Source organism: Schistocerca cancellata, chromosome 5 (assembly GCF_023864275.1).
Source record: "Schistocerca cancellata isolate TAMUIC-IGC-003103 chromosome 5, iqSchCanc2.1, whole genome shotgun sequence".
NCBI lineage: Eukaryota > Metazoa > Arthropoda > Insecta > Orthoptera > Acrididae > Schistocerca > Schistocerca cancellata.
The window spans coordinates 661,106,340-661,130,112 of NC_064630.1; the positions used below are offsets into that span (position 1 = coordinate 661,106,340).

The following is a 23,773-nucleotide window of genomic DNA, read 5'->3' on the forward strand; positions in this document are numbered from 1 at the left end:
AGTGCAAATGTTGACTTTACGGATGAGGCTTCATTCCAACGTTATCAAATTGTAAATTTTCACAATCAACATGTGTGGGCTGACGATAATCCGCACGCAATTGTGCAATCACGTCATCAACACAGATTTTCTGTGAACTTTTGGCCAGGCATTGTTGCTGATGTCTTGATTGGGCCCCATGTTCTTCCACCTACGCTCAATGGAGCACGTTATCATGATTTCATACGGGATACTCTATCTGTGCTGCTAGAACATGTGCCTTTACAAGTACGACACAATATGTGGTTCATGCACGATGGAGCTCCTGCACATTTCAGTCGAAGTGTTCGTACGCTTCTCAACAACAGATTCGGTGACCAATGGATTGGTAGAGGCGGACCAATTCCATGGCCTCCACGCTCTCCTGACCTCAACCCTCTTGACTTTCATTTATGGGGGAATTTGGAAGCTCCTGTCTACGCAACCCCGGTACCAAATGTAGAGATTCTTCGTGCTCGTATTGAGGACGGCTGTGATACAATACGCCATTCTCCAGGGCTGCATCAGCGCATCAGGGATTCCATGCGACGGAGGGTGGATGCATGTATCCTCGTTAACGGAGCACATTTTGAACATTTCCTGTAACAAAGTGTTTGAAGTCATGCTGGTACGTTCTGTTACTGTGTGTTTCCATTCCATGATTAATGTGATTTGAAGAGAAGTAATAAAATGAGCTCTAACATGGAAAGTAAGCGTTTCCGGACACATGTCCACATAACAGATTTCCTTTCTTTGTGTGTGAGGAATGTTTCCTGAAAGATTGGCCGTACCTTTTCGTAACACCCTGTATAATGGTAATCAAGAGAAAATAAATACAGATTTCATGCATTAGAAGCATGTGTTTCTGCTGTTGTTCCTATTTTATAGGCACTTGCCTTGACACGTAATAATTTTGTATGGAATCTAATGATTTGCACACTCTTACACTTCACTCGACTTTCTAATACACAATTTTTTTAATGAAATTACTTTTGCTTTGACAGCGAATATACTCAATATTCTTGGCCTTTGTTGCTGAGATGTAGGAACAGTGCTGAATTTGGTTTCTTCTGTTTTGGGAAACAGTTTTATTGCTTTTGATATTTTTATCCCGCCTGTGTGCTTTCCCCTTCAACTGCAGCTGTGGTGGCTTATTTGGTACGTTAAACAAAGGGCAGAGATGTGAATTATGTGATATACATGTATCTGACATACAAATACAAAATGCAAAATACAGTTTTTATTTTGTGTTTGAAATACATTTTTCGAAGACAGTTTTCTATCTTATTTGGAAGTTTTAAGTTAGTGGTACTTGTATTTGTAAAATTCAAAATGCTTCTCTTGAATTTATTTATTCCATACCTCGTAGTTTCCTTTAATTCAACATGTTTAAAGAAAAAATAATTTCACGAGGATAGAGATGGCACAATAAGCGCCAATGGTTTACTTGTCAAGTGAATATGACAATGACCCTATTAGAAAAAGCACTAAGTCTTGAGTACCTTGTATGTCTGTCATTGTTTGCTTAATAAAACACCTATACAAATCATCTGATAATTGCAAAGGAAATGAGTGAAGGAGGGAGTGAGATCACACACATCACATTTCACAGCATCAAAAGATATGTACAATGCCAGATATCAAAGCAATCCATACAAAAAGTTTATGATGCAGCCTTGCCAAAATGTCAAGCACTTTGGAGACGCTTTCAGTAAACTCGTATTAGATGTTTTTAAAGAAACTGAAATACAAATATTAATGAATACATAAGCTGCTCAAAATCTATTGCTGACTGTATCAGATGTTCAGAAGAGGATAAAAATACCTAGTATGTATGTCTTATACCAGAACTAATGAGAATGCAAAGAATGCCAAGCAGCTTGCCAATGGATACGCCTACGTAGTTTAGTATTATGATAGACGTTATTGAAGAAAGTCGTAATAGGTGTTTTGTGCAATTCTGTAAATTAAAAGAACCAAACGCAAAGGATAACATATTAGCATCAAAATCTTGTCCTTTTTTTCAAATTGTAACGGGTACCCAAGGCTAACAGAATATACGTTAAAGAACTACTTATTTCATAAGTCCATAAGATGAAACCAGGAGAAGGAGATGCGAAGAATTTGCAACATTCTGGTAAAAAAGAAATTGCCTCTTATCTTATGGTTGTTGAGCAATGATTCTTCTATAGCCAGTGACAGTGGCAACACTACAACATTAAAAAGATAATGACAATAATCTAGATTTTTTCAAGAGATACCCCACCTTAAAAATGTTTTTCTTTAAATATAATACTTGTTTACTGAGTTCGGTTCCTGTTGGACAACTATTTTCTTCTGGTGGAACATGAAAGATGAAATATTTGAACAATTTTTAGTGTTAAAATCAGTGAAATAACCGTCACGTAAATTGTTCACTAACTAGAGGTATTTTATTTAATTAAAGGTACTTCGATCGTATGTGTTTTGCATTTTGTATTTAAATACTCTTACTTAAAACTATTTTGTATTTTCATTTTAAATAGAAGACATATCCAAGTTCTTGTGTTTTTAATTTAAATAATTTTAATGAACTATTTTGCAGTTCTCTGATAATGGTGATATTGCATTACATAAAATTTTCTTACGCTCCACATTCATTGATTTGACTAGAAGTGTAGAGAAGAAAACTTCACGTTACTGAGTAGACATTCTCTCTGCCAAAGGTCAGGTCTTCTGCTGTTTACTTGCCATTATTTCGTTCTTAAAAGAAAGCGACATTCTTCAATAAGTATCTACAGGTTACAATAAGATGGTAAATAAACTGAACTGTAATGCACCGTTCCATATCTCCCAGGGTCCTTAGAAAACTAAAGAAAGACAAATGTGGTGGCATTTTCTAGTTAGTACCGCTCCGAATTGTAACAGTTAGGTTACAAATCAACATAGACGATGCTGCCTGCACTCATCGGATATCGTATTCGGAAGTGTAGCTTTCTGCCCGCTTGGAGCGTTGCTGTCGCAGTGCATAATGAAAATGAGCAGCCGTGAAGTGACTGAGTGTGTTAGACTGTCGTTTGGCATCAACACGATGGCGCATCATCCCATTCCGATATTAAGAAGATTTTTCTATATAAGGTGTCACAGCGACAAATTTATTAAAGTAGAATTCCATTTCCTATCTTTGCTGTTTACTATTACAGACATGTTACGTGTTAAACAAATGATGGTGATCGTAATAAGCCAAGGTGGAAAATGGAACTTCTTTTCGATATTAGTGTCCGTTTGCACTCGTCAACTGAAACGCTGCGGACAAAAAATTCATTTTTACTTAAGCGAACAAACATTTTGGACTGAAATCGGACCGAAGTAGTACACTAGTATTGGTCATCAGGTTTCACTGGTTAAAGAAACGACCATCTGTTACAAAAAATGTTTACAAATTGATATCTGACGGTATTTGAAACCGAACTTTAGAGTACGAGAGACGAGGCTCTTATTAGTTTTTTGAGTGACGGGAACTTCAAAACAAGAATTTTACCATCATGACGTCACCTATCACGTTGTCTATTGTGCAGTAGACGAGTAGACACTCACTTCACGGGACATATGATAGAAGTCACCTACATCAGAAAACTGCCAGAAAGGAGGCGACGATATTTCTGTAAGGTTCTATTTATAGACTCGGTCCCTAAAACGAAACAGAGTACTATCGTTGTTGACCGCATTGGCTGTTGCCGTTCGAAACTGTTCACTTTCACATTCGATTTCTGTGGGGAATTGGCAGATCTGCTAAACTTAACCACACATGGCTCATTGTAATTGGTAACTACGTCCCAGTAGACTTATACCTGCAGCCATGGCACCTTTCTCCATCCAATACAAATTAAAGGTCATGTTATCTTACAAATTATTGATTATTATAAACTGAAGTACGTTCCATCGTAATTAAAAATTATCCAGAACTACTTCCATTTATAATGAGTAAATTTATCTAGAATTCATTTCCAACGCGTCTGGGAAACACATAGGAAGTCGTAACGAAAGTTCAAGCATTAATCAGAAACTTATTCTAATTATGTTTATCATGTAACTAATAACAATTACTTCTTCCGTCATTGAATATTCACTTTGTTTTTAACATGTTTCGCATATTCATGTAAACACCATCAGTGGTTTTCATTTTGCTTTTCTTTTCATGTGTCCACTGATTCCTATGTAGGCACTCGATTCACCCATTTTTCTATTTTGTCCGTTAGTTCTTCTGCAGGCACTATATGCGCACAGTACAGACATACTACATCTGTGTGCGTCTAGTGTCTCCAGAAAAATCAATGAACACCTGAACCGTTGATGATGCCGCTATGTAGAAGAGAAACATATTTGGTTGAAAGCAAAACTTTCAGTTGTACAAGGCAGAATTGTACTTATCTACATGATAAACGTTAGTGAAGAAGCAACTGAGAAAGAATGATGGTAGATATTAACAATGTCATAATAACTTATTCGCTAAACAAAGTACAATGAGGTGACAACTGAGCATGAATGATAGTAGATATGAACAATATCGTAATAACTTATTCGCTAAACAAACACTGTGACAAAAGTCATTGAAGAGCGATATGCACATATACAGACAGCGGTAGTATCGGGTATGTAAAATGGCAGCGCATTGACGGAGCCGTCATTTGCAGTCAGATGATGCGTGTGTAAAGATTTCCAACGTGATTATGGCCGCACGACGCGAATTAACGGGCTTTGAACGCGGTATGGTAGTCGGAGCTACAAGCATGGGACATTCCTCTCCGGAAATCGTTACGGAATTCAACATTTCGAGATCCAAAGTGTCAAGAGTGTGCCAAGAATACCAGATTTCAAGCATTACCTCTCACCACCAACAACGCTGTGGCGGCCTTCACTTAACGACCGTGAGCAGCGGCGTTTGCGTAGATTTGTCAGTGCTAACAACCAAGCAACAATGCGTGAAGTAACCGCAGAAATCAATGTGCGACGTACGACGAACGCATACTTTAGGGCAGTGCCGCAAAATTTGGCGCTAATGTGTTACGGTCGCAGACAACCGAAACGAGTGCCTTTGCTAACAGCACGACATGGCATACAATTCCTCTCCTGGTCTCTCGACCATATCGGTTGGACCGCAGACGACTGGAAAACCGTGGCCTGATCACAAGATTCCCGATTTCAGTTGGTTAGAGCTGATGACGGGATTCGGGTGTGGCGCAGACTCCACGAACCCATGGACCCTCCCGGGTTCGATTCCCGGCGGGGTCAGGAATTTTCTCTGCCTCGTGATGACTGGGTGTTGTGTGATGTTCTTAGGTTAGTTAGGTTTACGTAGTTCTAAGTTCTAGGGGACAGATGACCATAGATGTTAAGTCCCATGGTGCTCAGAGCCATTTTTTTGAACCATGGACCCAAGTTGTCAACAAGGCATTGTGCAAACTCGCGGTGGCTGCGTAATGGTGTGAACTGTTTACATGGAAAGGACTGTGTCCCTTGGTCCAATTGAACTGATCATTGACTCGAAATGGATTAGTTCGGGTACTTGGAGACCGTTTGCAGCCGTTCATTGGCTTCATGTTCCTATTTTTCTCTTCAACAGTTCGTCTTTATATTTTCTGCTACTTTAAAGAAACGATTATCGAATATATTTGGTACCTGTGACTCAACATCCATTCACTTCAATAGTGATGTTATCCTGTTGAGTTGCTGGTTGTCCTGTCTCTCATTTCCCTAAATTCCATACAGCCTTAAGTCTTTTGTCGGATTACTGATGACATTATGTGCATTATAATAACTTTTCTTAGTAATTTTAAGTAGTTTTTGTAGTGTGCAACTAGCACAGGATCTCGATTAGGTCTTACCAACAGACGCATTCCTCTTTTCCTTTCACAAGACATTTTCATTCCTCTAGTGATACATGCATTTAGACTCAGCTGTTTACGTTCCTTCCTAATTAGGTTATTCGGAGAGCTTTTTGCAATTCATTATACGATTTTTCATGGAATAGACTATATTTTATGTTAGAATTAGGTTAATTGTAAATTTCATCCCATGTCATCTCTTGTAAACTATTCTTAAAAAGTATTTGTCTTGGAGTCACTAATTGTGCTGATATACACTGCTGTGTACCAGCAGTGACACACTATCTTTTCTTTTTACCTAAACAACTGTGCATGATGATCAGAGAGAATATATGTTACTGAGTAAACAGTTATTTTCTTGCTTTGAGATTCACCTAAGAAAACATTAGCAGTAAGGGTCCAGCTGTCTTTATAAACCTGTGTTGGAAAAATTAATCACTCAAATCAAATCTGGATCATTTTTGCTATCAGAATCCCTTAGAAAATCTACATTGATGTCAACATGGGCTATTAAATGCTTGCTGCTCTGTGATACATAGTACAGTAAGGAATCCAGATTCCTCATAAATATATCAAAATTTCTCAGTGTGGATCTACATATAGATACAGTGAACAATTACTCAGTATTAATTCACAAGGACATTCTTCTATGTACTGATCAATAAAACATTTACTTGTCTCAATGTTTTTGAACTTCTTAATGTATGTAAGAACTCTTCCTCCTTTCTCTCATTAATTCTGCATGAGTAAGACACTAGGGTGTAATCTCTGATATGTAATCTATCTAACAATGTGGTTATGTAGTGCTCAGTTAGACACTTCATGTCTATTTTTGCAGAACTCTCTAAATTTTCCAAACAGACAAAATGTTGTTCTACCGTATTACTCAGTCCACCAATAATTCTATGAGGTTCGCTAATCTTACTTCTCTGTGCATTTCGAAGCACTTTGTTGGGTTCTTCTGCTATTATGACTTCTTTCAAAACAGGGTGCCTGAATCTGATTATCGCCTTGAAAAGGTAACTCTCAGATACCAGTAACCACAAGGATCTTGCTTTGTGTGATGGTGGTACTCTGTACATTTTCTGCAAGAAACTCAACGAACCTTGTAACAGGGCAACTCAACGAATTACTAAATTTTTCCTTTCAGTTTGCTTGTTACGATGTGTTTTCTTTTTCTGTGAAACAAAAGGTTGTAATTAATTGTAATAATGTTTTCTCATGAAATGTTGAAGTGTTATACTGTTTTTCTATTGTAAAATTGAATGAATATTAAATGTAAGCTAGCTGTAGACACGCTGGCTTAGTTGGGGTTATACATTGTTGTCAAAGGGTATAATGCAACTGCAATAGCATTATCGCTGGGCGTGCAAGCGCGCTGGCAGGGTGGTACAGAAATATGGTGAGATGGGAACAGTCGAGTCGAGTCGAGTTATGTACAGAGAACGGTGGAGAGAGTGTGTTGAGAACATGGTTGTAAGGCAGCGGTGCTACAAAATGTAATGACTCGGCGGAGGTTTGGTATGGCCTGCCACAGAATAAGGCATTAAGCAGGCACAGTATAATCACTGTAAGAGGATACCAATTATAATGAAGAGTACTGTGGGTCCAATATTATTTATTGTGGAGTTGCAAGAACAAGATACTTTGCCACACATTGTTAACGAACAATACCTTACACGTATCCACGACGTCTCAACACGAAGTGAGATCTAACCAGTTATTTGTTAGACTTGTATATCGTAGTTCATTTTGTGACTGAATAATAGCAAGATATTTCAGAATGTTGATTACCATTTGTAGCTAAAACTATTTACCGAAGTAGGTTCCATCCTGTCCATTATCACTAAGCCCTAGAAAATCCTAATGAAAAAGAAGCAACTGTAATGTTTTTCTATAAAAGAATAATGTGAAATAATATAACTAAGAAGTGAGTAACTTTTTGCTATGCTGTAATAACTAATAGTAAATAACGCTTCAGTTGTTTGCAAGACAGTAATTATGCAAAGGGATTACTCCTAGTAATTTGAACAGTAGTTCGAAAAGCAGTGTTTAACAAAGATTATTTTGTGTATTTTTTTTTTCAGTGAATGACAAGTTTTCATTTTACGCATCATCAATCAGAATTGTTTAAGCCTCAAGGAAGTAATGGTAGTAACTGTACAAATTGATTTTCAGTAACTGCTAATGATAGTAGTGAGAGTTTAAGTTGTTTGACATCAACAAGTCAGTAAAATCATTTTGACGTACTTTTGCAGCTGAAACTTAGCTTTGCTGATTACGTAATTGTGAATTACATCAGAATTATTACTGAACATGGCTCCAATCTTTATGATGTTTTCCCATTTAAACGACAGCATTTAATAAGTAGTACTTGTAAATGTCTTTTGCGCAAAACTAACGACAGTAAGCTTCCATGCTTTGCTACTTATCTGAGAAGTATTTGACCATTGTGACCTACCCGTTTGATGATCTGCTACCGTAATATTTAAAATATTCGTGTTATTTTCGCTTGATAACAAACCAAGTATTCTTATGTAAGCTTATCAGTAATACACTACTGGTCATTAAAATTGCTACACCACGAAGATGACGTGCTACAGGCGCGAAATTTAACCGACAGGAAGAAGATGCTGTGATATACAAATGATTACTGAAGGACAGGCATCGTCGACCTTTGGGAAGGGTGGTTGTACAAAATCGGATTAAATAAGTGGAGGGTTCGTGAGACATAAAGTGCTACTAGCAATCCAATTAGCACAAGACTGTGGGTCGGAGGTTAAAAAGAAAGGGTCGCCTGGCCCTTAATAAGCCACACATTTGTGTAGTCAATACTAAGCGATGTTTGAAGTGCTGTGAAGAGCGAAGTCTCTGGAAAGTGAATGACTGGAAACAAGTGGATCACGCAATACCATGTGATAGCCTGATGGAAGAGCTTGGGTTGGAGTATGCCAGGAGAATGTTACCTGATATCGTTCTTAGTGTCGACAATGCCATATAGTATATTACTCTGTGAAGGTGTCCCTCGTGGTAACTGTGTGATCCTTTATCACGTTAAGAAAACGCCAAATGCGGAACGATATAAGCACATTTTACAGCATCATGTACTGCATGAAGCAGAGGCAATGCTTATGAACAACAACATTCCTGAAATGGACTGACCTACTCATAGTTTCGATTTAACCCAAATGGAACACCTTTCAGATGAATTTATAACGTCGACTACGCTTCAGATCCCAGCACCCCACATCTCTGTCTTACCTGGTTTCGGCTCTTGAGGAGGATGGACTGATATTCGTCGATAGACGATCAGTCACCTTATTGTAGGTCTCACCAACAGATTACAAGCCGTAATAAAGAGGAAGGGTGGATACGCCTTGTATCAATGTCCACTTATAGGTGATGGGATACGTGTGTGTGTGTGCGTGCGTGCGTGCGTGTGTGTGTGTGTGTGTTTCAAAAATGGTTCAAATGGCTCTGAGCACTATGCGACTTAACTTCTGAGGTCATCAGTCACCTAGAACTTAGAACTAATTAAACCTAACTAACCTAAGGACATCACACACATCCATGCCCGAGGCAGGATTCGAACCTGCGACCGTAGCGGTCGCTCGGCTCCAGACTGTAGCGCCCAGAACCGCACGGCCACTGCGGCCGGCTGTGTGTGTGTTTGTTCGCGTGCGCACTTGTATGCTCTCGCGTCCTTGGAGGGAACATTGATAGCTCGAAACACTGTGGGACACACGACGCGTCGTCAGGAAATTCCCGCCCAAGGTATAGGGTTTATTAGAATACGTTGACTGAGTTAATTTGTGGTGAACTTCTAAACAGGTCACACACAAGAGGACAGCATACAGTCCTGCACCACATGGGTGCGTCATTGTTAGTCGACAGCAATCAACTGAAATGCAATGTAAATGTGTTATGGCATTGTTGGCTGGGATATGCCGCGCTGCGGGTGCGGCCGTCTGTCGTAATGACGTTCTTGCAGCGCACACACTTTCCCTGCGGATTCATGAGAGTTGTGTCAGATGTCCAACTGCTGAGTTTAGGTGACTGTAATGGATAAGTGCATAGTGCAATGCTATGTTTGTTTTGTATAATGACGATGATGGTGATGAAAGAAGGGATAGGGTGTAATGCGCTGCTGGTACACAGCTTACTCTTCTCAAACAGCAACATCCTAAAGTCATCATACATATTGATGTATGAGATTTGTAACTCTTACAGTTCACATTATTTGTTGCGATTATGCTGTGACAAATTTCGTAAACATACTGAAATACTCTCGGTGTTTGTCTAATCTTCATTTATACTGTCACATGTATGAGGAGCTGTCAAAAACTAGACACATGGGAAAAGTTAAGTAAACTATATACTATTTAAAAAGTGATTGCATTAGCTGTCAGTAACCTTTATCGCAATGCGAGATAAGATGGTCAGTGCCTTCTTCGAAAAACGTTTGTGGCTGCCTGCGGGACCATGATTGTACCCAGGTATGCACTTCTTCATCCTAAACGAATCGACTGTCACGGACGTATTTCTTCAGGGGTCCAAAAATATGGAAATCAGAAGTAGAGAGATCAGGACTGTACGGAGGATAGGTAAGGGTTTCCCAGTGAAACTGCTGCAACTTAGTCGAAACAACCTTAACAACACTTACGCCCACTCAAATGTTGCCAGTCTGCACTCTACAACCTCCGTTTGGATTCAGTGCCGCAAAGAGATGCAACACCCTCAAGCACAAGGCCATTTTACTGACAACTTATGTGACAGATAGTTCATCATTGTAAGACAAAATGGAACACATATGTCGCAGTAAAGTGTGCCCTCATCGAGTAGCAACAAAGGAGTGTTTATCTCTCATGCAAGCGATCATTAGGATTCCGAATGGTATTCTGCTACAGATTGTCCCAAGCATCATACGCCTTTTGTTGCTATTCGGCAATGGTTCTTGCAAGCCTTGGAGAACGAATAATTTCCCTCTTCAACATCTCCTCCACATTTCCAATTGGCGAGAGATCTTGCGTCGCAGCAGTCGTATGTGGACGTGCGCTATCCTGCTGAAAAAGTACATCACCTTCTTTTCGAAGAAATGGCAATAACACGGGGATAACGGTACTTGCAATGTAGCGCGCACTGGTTACTCTACTCTCAGAAATACCATATGTGACAGCATGTAGTAACTGATGCCACAGCCGGCCGCGGTGGTCTAGCGGTTCTAGGCGCGCAGTCCGGAACCGCGCGGCTGCTACGGTCGCAGGTTCGAATCCTGCCTCGGGCATGGATGTGTGTGATGTCCTTAGGTTAGTTAGGTTTAAGTAGTTCTAAGTTCTAGGGGACTGATGACCACAGATGTTAAGTCCCATAGTGCTCAGAGCCATTTTAACCATTTGAACTGATGGCACACAACATAATGAAACCTGGGAAGGGATCTTCGTCTCGTGGTTGAATGCACTCTCGAACAGGCAGCTCACCAGGGCCACGCCACACACGTGTACCTCATTGGTCCCTGACGACACAGCAGGTGCACATGTTCCCGGATTTCATCCCTGGATGATGTGATGTTCAGTGGACCACCACTGTCGGCATAGTGCGACGTTCTCGACGTACGTCTGTACCACGTGGACGTCCAGAACCTAGTCTACATGTGTGGGAATTTTCCAAAACCACTGCACGACTCACCACCGATACGTAGTCCCCAACATGGGCACCAATCCGTCGATATGTCCATCCAGTTGTCCCGAGGCACACAGTGCGACCCTGTTCTAATGACTGAAGCTGTTCAGTACGAGAATGTAGTCGTCTGTGGCACTACATCCTAGAATGAATGTTGCACACACACAAACTCAGCACAGCTATTACCAGCAGAGTCAAAACAGAGGGTGCACAGGTAGGCCTCCAGAACGCCATCTGATCGTTGACAGCCTGCACTTATTATACCTTGGTGTCACTGAACACAGTCTTTGAGGGTGTTAAATTTTATATGGCTGTATAGGTAGCGATACTTGTCGGTAAATACGTGTGCTGCATTAATACGCACCAACAGCTACTAACCACACACCTTTGAAATTCTGTGACGATCATGTTAGTTTGGATTCCCAATATATCAATCCTTTTAAGTGAAAAATATTCTCAGAAAAAAATCTGTAGTTTCATCACGTGATATCACCAAATTTACTGCGCTCGTATGTCCATTACTTCGTTCTCTAAGTGAAGCTGACCACTTTATTTGCGATTTTTAAATGTATTCATGTCGTTTACCTGATAAGCCTATTGCAGCTATAGAATGCGACCATCACTGAAATGCGGACGAAACAGTTGTAGAACCTGTGTGTTTGAAATACAAGCCAGTCAGTCTGTTTAATTCTACGCTACTGGCCATTAAAATTACTATACCATGAAGATGACGTGCTACAGACGCGAAATTTAATTGACAGGAAGAAGATGCTGTGATATACAAATGATTAGCTTTCCAGAGCATTCACTCAAGGTTGGCGCCGGTGTCGACACCTGCAACGTGCTGACGTGAGGAAAGTTTCCAACCGATTTCTCATACACAAAAAGCAGTTGACCCGCGTTGCCTGGTGAAACGTTGTTGTGATGCCTCGTGTAAGGAGGAGAAATGCGTACCATCACGTTTCCGACTTTGATAAAGGTCGGATTGTAGCCTATCGCGATTGCGGTTATCGTATGACGACATTACTGCTCGCGTTGGTCGAGATCCAATGACTGTTAGCAAAAGATGGAATTGGTGGGTTCAGTAGGGTAACAAGGAACGCCGTGCTGGATCCCAATGGCCTCGTATCACTAACAGTCGAGATGAGAGGCATCTTATCCGCATTGCTGTAACGGATCGTGCAGCCACGTCTCGATCCCTGAGTCAACAGATGGGGACGTTTGCAAGGTAACAACCATCTGCACGAACTGTTCGTCGACGTTTTCAGCAGCATGGACTATCAGCTCGGAGACCATGGCTGCGGTTACCCTAGACGCTGCATCACAGACGGGAGCGCCTGCGATGGTGTTACTCAACGACGAACCTGGGTGCACGAATGGCAAAACGTCATCTTTTCGGATGAATCCAGGTTCTGTTTACAGCATCATGATGGTCGCATCCGTGTTTGGTGACAGAACGCACATTGGAAGCGTGTATTTGTCATCGCCATACTGGCGTATCACCCGGCGTGATGGTATGGGGTGCCATTGGTTACACGTCTCGGTTACCTCTTGTTCGCATTGACGGCACATTGAACAGTGGACGTTACATTTCAGATGTGTTACGACCCGTGGCTCTACCCTTCATTCGATCCCTGCGAAACCCTACATTTCAGCAGGATAATGCACGACCGCAGGTTGCAGGTCCTGTACGAGCCTTTCTGGATATAGAAAATGTTCGACTGATGCCCTGGCCAGCACATTCTCCAGATCTCTCTCTAATTGAAAACGTCTGGTCAGTGGTGGCCGAGCAACTGGCTCGTCACAATACGCCAGTCACTACTCTTGATTAACTGTGGTATCGTGTAGAAGCTGTATGGGCAGCTGTACCTGTACACGCCATCCAAACTCTGACTCAATGCCCAGGCGTATCAAGGCCGTTATTACGGCCAGAGGTGGTTGTTCTGGGTACTGATTTCTCAGGATCTGCCCAAATGGCGTGAAAATGTAATCTCATGCCGGTTCTAGTATAATATATTTGTCCAATGAATACTCGTTTATCATCTGCATCTATTCCTGGTGTAGAACATCTTGATGTTTTTCTTGGTTCAAGTAACCAGGGGCCTCACCCCTGAGTGGTCGCTGATTGTTGTAATTGAGGAGGGTTACTCAAAATAGCTTGGTTTTGGGGAACGAGTGTTCGTTATTAAGTGGCACACATTACACTCACGTAAGTGAAAACTTTCAATCGTTTTGCTAACTGTAGAATGGCGGACGAAGCAGGTGACAGGAACATACATATACGGGGAAGTCCAGTTCTGCAAGTCCACAGTTCCCCATTTATGTACTACAGAGGTGACTGACTGCTGGTAAGCCAGAGACTTACCGGGAAGGAGTCCGGGCTGCGTCCAGTATTGAGGGCATAGACCTTGCGGAAGACGGCGAGCGCCTCCCCGTTGCGGCCCTTGGACATGAGGAACTTGGGCGTCTCGGGGAAGAAGGACATGAAGCTGCCGGCTAGCAGAGCGGGCAGCGAGCACGTCATGATGAACACGTTCCACGGCTTGAGTACCAGGCCGCCGCCCACCTCCACCGCCCACTGCTGCGTCAGCAGCCCCAGCGCAAAAGCTGCGAAAACACACTTTCATTTCACACATTTGATAAAAATGCAGGGGAACTAGGAGCTAACGTCTCATCAATCACTATGTCAATACAGACGGTAAACAAGAAGGAAAATTGGACCTTGTCCTCTAAACGGGAACCAACTATCATTAGCCTTAATCGACTAAAGAAAACGTCTTTAAGGAGAGGAACACGAAGATGTAGGACGTTCAGGAATAATGCTGTGCTTGAAGGTGCTGTCGGAGTGCTGCAAGGCCCATTGAGGTTCCTGAGACATATAGGAAAAGATGACATTACTCAACATCGTGGTGAATTACCCACACCATAGGGAATGAAATGAATCGTAGAAGGCCACATGATAGAAGATTTTTCCACGGTTGGTCTAGTAAGGACGGGACACGAGAGGCAATACTGAGCATATGACTTACCTTACAAGGGGACCGCGCCTACTTGCCATCGCCGATTTCTTCCAAATTTATGGTATATGCAGGTCTTGGCAAGAAATGAAAGTGACAGAAATGGGAGTTCAGAAAAATCTAGCATTTCTGGGGACACAAGAGCCATTCGTGATAAATTACTTGCCAGGCAGCGGTTGATTGAGAGGGAAGAGTAAGTGAGTAAGTGAGGGTATTGTGAGCGTCGTTCAGTAGAGTCTTCTTGTGGAAACTTTTTTTTATTTTTCAATTTTTCGTTGCTTACATAGCACATAAACTGTAATAATGCTCACTGTATTGTATTTATTAATGTTTGTATTTTCCTAAGATGCACGAAAATGCAAGGCAAAGTAAATTTTAGGATTGCGTCCACAAGCTCTACAAATAACTTTCCTTGAAGGGATTTAAATTAAAGCGCATAAAGCTTTGCACTCCTTCGAGTAGTTCCCTTCAGCTAATGCCACAGCGCGACGTCTACTTTCATCCTCAGCAAAAGAATTTGATCAAGTAGCTGCAGAAACTGATCTTAGTCCGCAGCTCTCGTGGTCTAATGGCTAGCGTTGCTGCCTCTGGATCACTGGGTCCTGGGTTCGATTCCCGGCCGGGTTGGGGACTTTCTCTGCCCGCGAACTGGGTGTTTGTGTTGTCCTCAACCCTTCATCATTATCATCATTCGTGACAGTAGCTAGATTCGACTGTGCAAAGAAAAACTGGGCTGTGTAAAAATTGGGACTTTGCACGGGCGCTGATGACTGCGCAGTTGAGCGCCCCACAAACCAATCATCATCATCATCATCAAAAACTGATCTTAACTCATCTAGGGAGAAAAAGAAGTCATCCTGAGAAGACTACATCGAAATACATTTCCCTGTACGTCACTAGCTATCCTCGCCAATATTTGGCGAATGATTCGTTAGCGGTGGTTTACTGCCAAGTTACATGATGAGAGAGAACTTTTTGGATTACAAATAAAACTTTTTTTTTTGTAGAAACTTTAAAACAGTCATGTAATTATAAAAATGCGGCGTTTATAAACTGAAAAATATGCCGAGAAAATTACTGCATCCTCTGTTTTTTTGACTTATATTATCCCAAGACATGTAACTTTTCAATCGTAAAATAATAAATATATCTGATTTTACATGCATTTTACAATGTTTCCCAGATGTACAATTGCAATCCCAAATTTTCCTTTCGTTTTAGTTTTTATGCCTTTTACAAGTATATTAATAAATACAGTATATTCAGCGTTATTTCAGTTTATTTGCAGTGCAAGTAACGTAAAAGCTGAAAATAAAAAATGATTTTCGACCTACGGTCTCGACCACCCTACCCTGAGATTATCGTCCTGAAATCTTTTCTCTCAGCCAACCGTTCTCTGGCAACTAGACTAATGTAAATGGCTGATGTCTCACCCGAACCGCGCCAAAAATGCTATTTACTCTGAACGCTTTAGCATCTGGAGCTCCAAATTCTGTCACTTTCCTTTATGGCCAATTCCTACATTTACCAAAAATTTTCATGAAATTAAATAGGGTAGGGACGGTCCCCTTGTTAGAAGATTAAGTAAAATTGAGTAAATCTACATTTATTGTATTTATAGGTTTATGAGGGCATTTTACTGTGCTGATTGGAATGAAATGTTTGAAATTCTATCAGGGATAAAATACAGGGTGCGAAAGGTTATCTACAACTTGTACAGAAACAAAACTGCAGTTAAAACAATGGAAGAACACGAAAGAGAGGCCATAGTTGAGAGGAGAGTAAGGCATCATTGTTGCACATCCCCCTTATTATTCAACCTGTAAATCAAGGTAGAAGTAAAGGAATGCGAGGGGAATTTTGGGAAGGGAATTAAAGTTCAAAAGTTTATAACCTTCTAACAAAACTTATAATTCTTTACGTAGTACGAAAGACACTACCAGTTGCATTTATAGATTTTATCTTACTTTCAATCAGTTTCTGTGCTACATTACACCATCTTCAGCCATCTCTATGATGCTAGATGATCATGTGTATACCATAGTAGTAGTAGTAGTAGTTACAGCTTTATTCATTTGTAGACTCTTTTTACAAGGCTATAGGATATGTCAAAGTATTTACAAGTTTAGATCAATTTAAAATAAGCTAATTCGTATACACATACATTTACAGACTTCTAGTTAGAGACAATCATTAGATTAATCCTAATATATAATACTTTTTTACAAATAACTTATTAAATAACGTAATGCCACACTTTTCACTCGTATCTCACTATCAGTTACTGCACACACTACACACATATTGTATAACACTTCTCTGACTACGCATACACACTGGTGATCTCTTGGCCATTTTCTTTACCAAAACTTCCCATTTGTTATCCTGAAAAACTGAGTCAGCATCCCTGTATAATGAGCGAGATGTTGAACTTGGTGTTAGTATTGTGCTATGTATAGCATAGGGGTAAATTTCACTAGACAAGAAAGAAAAAGGAAAATAACATAGTGTGAAAGTGTTATGCGGAATGTTTGATGTTTCATAATCATTATTATTATTTACTTGTATAATATTTTTTTCCAAACCCCTACTCTGTTTTATCTAAGTAATCCTTCAGTGTATAAAATGTATTGCATAACAGGTACTTTTTAGCTGCATTTTTAAATAAGTGTATTTTTGCAATTTCTTTAATATCTTTTGGTGATTTATTGTACAGTTTTATTACTTGTTGGGAAACGCTGTTTTGGGTTTCATGTTTATTTTTCTTGGTAAGTGTAAGTTGAGTCTAGCTCTTATTCCATAGTCATGGACAGTACTGTTTGCGCAGTAATTAACCGTGTTATTTTCGATGTGTACAACTGACTGGTACATGTATTTACACAGAGCAGTTAAAACCCTAACTATTTTTGGTTAGTATTCTTATCTCTTTTCTGGAGTTTGAAAATTGTGTTCACATTTTGTGCACCCAAAAAAGAATGCCATAGCTACGAACTGAGTGTACATATGAATGGTATGTACCCAAAAGACACTACATGTTACACACTGATGATAGGATTCTAAGCGTATAACATGCTGATGACAGTCTGAGCAATCATCGTTATACATCTCACAAAGCGTATAAGAAACTCGTTTGTGTTGTGCTGTGTGCTGTGCTATGAACGGCGGCAGCATTTAAGCAAGACTCGATAGTAGACAAAGAACTATAAATAATACTAAAAGTGTCATCCGCGGTACATAATGATATATTAAGAGCTTTCGTCCTATAGTCCATGGTAAGATGAATGTACGGACATTATAATTCTGTCAGAACCACCAGAGGAGATGGAAGAGCATTTGAACGGAATGTATAGCGCGTTATATAGAGGACATAATATGAACATCAACAAAAGAGCAGAAAGAGGAATATAGTGTAATCGAATTAAAACAGGCGATGGTGATGGAATTAAATTAGAAAATGAGGCAGTTAAAGTAACAACTGAGTTTTTGTTTTTTGTCAGTAAAATGACTCGATGGTCGAGATAGAGAAAATAAAAAATGTGGTCACTAAACAATACGAACAAGAGAGGAGTAGGAGCTTTTTAAATGTAGTTCTCCAGACGAATGCTGGAGGTAAGGCTAAGATAGGTATGTATGTATTTATTGAACCAACGACCTAGAATCGACGGAGAGGCTCCGTCCCGCTCTAGCACTCAGCGGTTCACCACCCCACAACAGGCCACAACAGTCCACCATTTCTGCCGCCTTCCCACAAAAAATAAATAAATGAATAAATAAAATAAATAAATAAATAAAAAAGGTTCAAATGGCTCTAGGCACCATGGGACTCAACATCTGAGGTCGTCATTCCCCTTGATTTAGAACTACGTAAACGTAACTAACCTAAGGACATTACACATTACACACATCGATGCCTGAGGCAGGATTCGAACCTGTGCCCGTAACAGCAACGCGGTTCCGGAATGAAGTACCTAGAACCGTTCGGCCACAGAGGCCGGCAGTCTCCACACACCACACTGTGCCAAGGGTTATTGTGCGGTTTGGCCGGCCGCTGTGGCCGAGCGGTTCTAGGCGCTTCAGTCTGGACCCGCGCGACCGCTACGGTCGCAGGTTCGAATCCTGCCTCGGGCATGGATGTGTGTGATGTCCTTAGGTTAGTTAGGTTTAAGTAGTTCTAAGTTCTAGGAGACTGATGACCTCAGATGTTAAGTCCCATAGTGCTCAGAGCCATTTGAACCATTTTGTGCGGTTTGGCCCCAATGGACCCCCTCCCCTCCTCCTCCCCCCCACCTCCTCTGGGAACGTCTCATACCAGATGAGTGTAGCCAAAGAGTTTGCGTGGTAGAGTAATGATGCAGTACGTCTTCGTGGAGACGGTGTATGCACAGAAATCGCCAACACAGTGTAACTGAGACGGAAAGAGGGGAACCAGCCCGCATTCGCCGAGGCAGATGGAAAACCGCCTTATAAACCATCCACAGTCTGGCCGACACACCGGACCTCGGCACTAAACCGCCGGGCAGATTCGTGCCGGGGGGGGGGGGGGGGGGGGGGGGACCGTCACGCCTTCCCACTCGGAAAACAGCGAGTTAGATAGATAGGTCCGACAACTAATGAAGAGGTACTAAATTGAAAAGAGGAGAAAAGAAACTGATGGCATAAATTGACAAAATTAAGGGATGAGTGAATGGGAGACATCCTTAGGCATCAAGAAATAATTAAATTCGTGTTGGAAGTTAAAAGCAGATTTAAATCTATGCTGGTCGCAGTGTGTGTGTACTGAGATGAAGAGGCTTTCATGGAACAGACTACCGCTCCGTATTCGGTCTCAAGCTTTTAAAAACAAACGTGCAATGTACAACAACATGATTTTTTAATTTGTTGAGTTTACCTCTGCTGTAAATACACTTATAAAAATAAAAGTTTTGAGCGTTTCAGAGATGTCAGGTACTTCCTAAAGATTTCAAGAATTGAATGAGTATCCACTCACAGGGGATGAGGTAGTTGGCAGTGGAGACTCCGATGCCGGTGAACATGATGCAGCGGGAGCGGTACTTGGTGCTGTGGAACTCCACCAGGTAGGACATCAGCATGGCGTAGGCCCCGCAACCACTGCGTCAAAAACATAATATGCCCTTCGTACTGTCAGTAAAAATTAACGAAAATACATTGGAAACGCTAAGAAACAGCCTTTCACATCTTTGGAAGAAGCTGCATTGTTGTGGATGGGTTATAAATCCCATAAAACATTAGCGTACAAAATAATCCTTGATAGTGTCAGGAGTAAACATGAGCAGATGAGAAAATGCTTATATCCACTGTGATTTGGAGTTGTTCAGAGAAGTATCTCAATCTTCGAGACGCAGTCAGATACGAGGAAGATTCAATAAGTACCCATATAGCGCAAGTAGGTGTCTCAGCCGAATGCCACAGTTTCTTAGACGACGCAAAAAGAATAATCAAACGGATTCACGGTTTCTTATGAATTTCAATTCTACTACCTGGTTGTTACTGCAGAGATGGGAAAAGTGCGATATCGTTCAGCGAGTTTCTTTTAGCTTGTGGATGAGAAAACTTGTGACAATAGAAAACTGACAATGGACACTGCACCGTTAATGATAATAGGTTAGAGATGGTACCACAAACTTAAACGTGGACGGACATCCATTTCTGATGATGACGACTCAGAACTACCAGCATACGAGGTTTCCAAACAAATCTTGCAAAATGTCGACTATATGTTTCTCGCTGACCGTCCAACAAAAGTACGTGCAGTAACTTAGGCCACATGTGTGTCGACGGCAACAGTAAATAACGTTTTACGTTATAAGCTACCAAAGAAAATATTAGGTTGCTGCATAAGATCGTAGTGCTTTTGTTTTGAATGTTGGCATTTCAATTCCTATGGGTTTATTTATCGATTTTCATTTTTTTATTTGCAGTTTACTGCTGCTATTTGAGTTTACATATTGTCATTTTGTCGTTTAGAGACAGTAAGTGGAGCTGTGGACGCTAAGAAATGCAATGCCAAATGGAGAAATCGCAACATTTCCGACGTATTCTTCTGTTTTAGTCCGACAGAGGGGTGACAGCAGCTGAGGCAGCCAGAAACGTTTGCGCTATGGATGCGTATAATGTCATTGGACAGAGCACCGCAAGAAAATTATTTTCTCGCTTTGAGGAGGATCGTTTTGACAATAGTGACTCTCCACGTTCAGGAAGACCTTCGGGCTTTGACGAAAATCGTTTATTTTTAATCCACAGTGATCCGCACAGTGTACTCGAGAACTGGAAAATATGATGAATTGGAATCGTTCCATCATCATGCGTCATTTGCATGCAACGGGGAAGGTTCAAAACTCGCGTGTGTGGATACCGCATGCTCTAAGCCAACATCACAAAAATCGGTTTGTTGTCATATATGCGTCTCCGCTTGCTCCTCATCAATTGACTCCAACAATCCTCTCCAGTATCGTTACTGAAGTAAACTAAACTCCTCCCGAACAGGCCATGAAAGCCCAATGGTACTGACCGGCGGCCGTGTCATCCCCAAAGAGATTCTGGTCATACATAAAGCACACCAGTGGCAAGACGCAATCAATACCTTCACTGCGCGATATACCGAGCGGGGTGGCGCAGTGGTTAGACACTGGACTCGCATTCGGGAGGACGACGGTTCAATCCCGCGTCCGGCCATCCTGATTTAGGTTTTCCTTGATTTCCCTAAATCGCTCCAGGCAAATGCCGGGGTAGTTCCTCTGAAGGGGCACGGCCGACTTCCTTCCCAATCCTTCCCTAATCCGATGATCCCGATGACCACGCTGTCTGGTCTCCTTCCCCAAACCAACCAACCAACCAATCACTGCGCGATAACAATGGTGAAGTCACTGATTCTAGTGCCATTATACCAGAGTTATTACACACGGTTTTCCGAAACTCCTTCACCAAAGAAGACGAAATAAATATTCCTGAATTCCAATAGAGAACAACTGCCAAGATGAGAAACATAGAAGTAGATATCCTCGGTGTAACAAAGCATCTTAAGTCACTTAATAAAGGCAAGGCCTCCAGTCCATATTGTATACCAGTCAGGTTCCTCTCAGAGTACGCTAATAAAATAGTTCCATATTTAGCAATTATATACAACCACTCTCACAGATAGATCCGTACCTAAAGACTGGAAAATTACTCAAGTGACACCAATACCCAATAAAGGAAACAGGAGTAATCCGCTGAATTACAGGCCTGTATCATTAACGTCAATTTGCAGTAGGGTATTGGAACATATATTGTTTTCGAACATAATGCAGCACCTCGAAGAAAACGATTTATTGACACAAAGCACGGATTCAGAAAATATCGTTCTTGTGAAACACAACTAGCTCTTTATATTCATGAAGTATTTAGTGTTATCGACAGGGGATGTAAAATTGATTCCCTATTTTTAGGTTTCCAGAAGGCTTTCGACACCGTTCCTCACAAGCGTCTTCTAATCAAACTGCGTGCTTATGGTGAATCGCCTCAGTTGTGCAACTGGATTCGTGAATTCCTGTCAAAAAGGTCACAGTTCGTAGTAATAGGCGGAGAGTCATCGATTAAAACGGAAGTAATATCCGACGTTCCCCAAGGAAGTGTTAATAGGCCTGTAAGTAGGCTGTTTAGGTTTTTATGTTGGTAACGCCTCGTAGCGCTCTGTATGAAAATCACTGACTGTGCTGTGTGCAGTCTGTGGCTGGTTAGCATTGTTGGAATATTTGCTATTGTAGAGTTGGGCAGTTGGATGTGAAGAGCGCGTAGCGTTGCGCAGTTGGTGAGCCGCCAGCAGTGGTGGATGTGGGGGGAGAGATGGCAGAATTTTGAGAGCGGACGATCTGGACGTGTGTCCATCAGGAAGAGTAAATTTGTAATACTGTATATCATGAACTGACATATATATGATGAATTTTGAACATTATTAAGGTAAATACATTCTCTATCAAAATCTTTCATTTGCTAACTATGTCTATCATTAGTTAGTGCCTTCAGTAGTTAGTATCTTTTGTTTAGTTGGCAGTATTGGCGCATTCTCTATTGCAGTAGTTCGAGTAACGAAGATTTTTGTGAGGTAAGTGATTCATGAAAGGTATAGGTTATTGTTAGTCAGGGCCATTCTTTTGTAGGGATTATTGAAAATCAGATTGCGTTGCGCTAAAAATATTGTGTGTCAGTTTAGTGTTGATCAGAATAAGTAAGGAGAGAAATGTCTGAGTACGTTCAGTTCTAATCAGCTGTTTGAAAATCAAATAATGTAGGAGTTTTATCAGCACAGTAATTCATTAATTTTTCTAAGGGGATGTTTCAGGCCCTGTATTGTTCCTGATCTATATTAACGACATAGGAGGCAATCTGAGTAGCCTTCTTAGATTGTTTGCAGATGATGCTGTGATTTACTGTCTTGTAAAGTCATCAGATGATCAAAACTACTTGCAAAATAATTTAGATAAGATATCTGTATGGTGCGAAAAGTGGTAATCGACCCTGAATAAAGAAAAGAGTGAAGTTATTCACATGAGTACTAAAGGAAATCAGCTAAATTTCAATTATGCAATAAGTCACACAAATCAGAAAGGCGGTAAATTCATCTAAATACATAGGGATTAAAATTACAAATAACCTAAATTGGAACGATCACATAGATAATATTGTGGGTAGAGCAAACCAAAGACTGCGATTCATTGGCAGAACACTTAGAAGGTGCAACAGGTCTACTAAAGAGACTGCTTACACCACGCTTGTCCATCCTATTCGGGAGTATTGCTGTGCCGTGTGGGATCCGCATCAGGTGGGACTGACGGATGACATCGAAAAAGTACAAACAAGGGTAACTCGTTTTGTATTATCGCAAAATAGGGGAGATAGTGTCACAGACATGATACGTGAATTGGAGTCTCAATCATTAAAACAAAAGCGTTTTTCGTTGCGACGGGATCTTCTCACGAAATTTCAATCACGAGTTTTCTCCTTCGATTGCGAAAACGTTCTGTTGCTACCCACCTACATAGGGAGAAATGATCATCACGATAAAATAAGAGAAATCAGGGCTTGCACAGAAAAATTTAAGAGCTCGTTTTTCCCGCCTGCCGTTCGAGACTGGAACGGTAGAGAGACAGCTTGAAGGTGGTTCATTGAACCCTCTGACAAGCGCTTTATTGTGAATAG

At 41.0% G+C, this 23,773-nt stretch overlaps 1 protein-coding gene across 1 annotated transcript in view; it reads right to left on the bottom strand.

Annotated features, from left to right (window-relative positions):
• LOC126188745 (synaptic vesicle glycoprotein 2C-like) overlaps nucleotides 1-23,773 on the bottom strand; it is a 240,347-nt gene that overhangs the window by 106,398 nt on the left and 110,176 nt on the right. The window contains exons 5-6 of the mRNA XM_049930354.1: nucleotides 19,566-19,687; nucleotides 13,927-14,168 (exon numbers count right to left, since the gene is read on the bottom strand). Coding sequence (XP_049786311.1) covers nucleotides 13,927-14,168; nucleotides 19,566-19,687 — 364 coding nt within the window. The remainder of the gene's footprint in view (nucleotides 1-13,926; nucleotides 14,169-19,565; nucleotides 19,688-23,773) is intronic.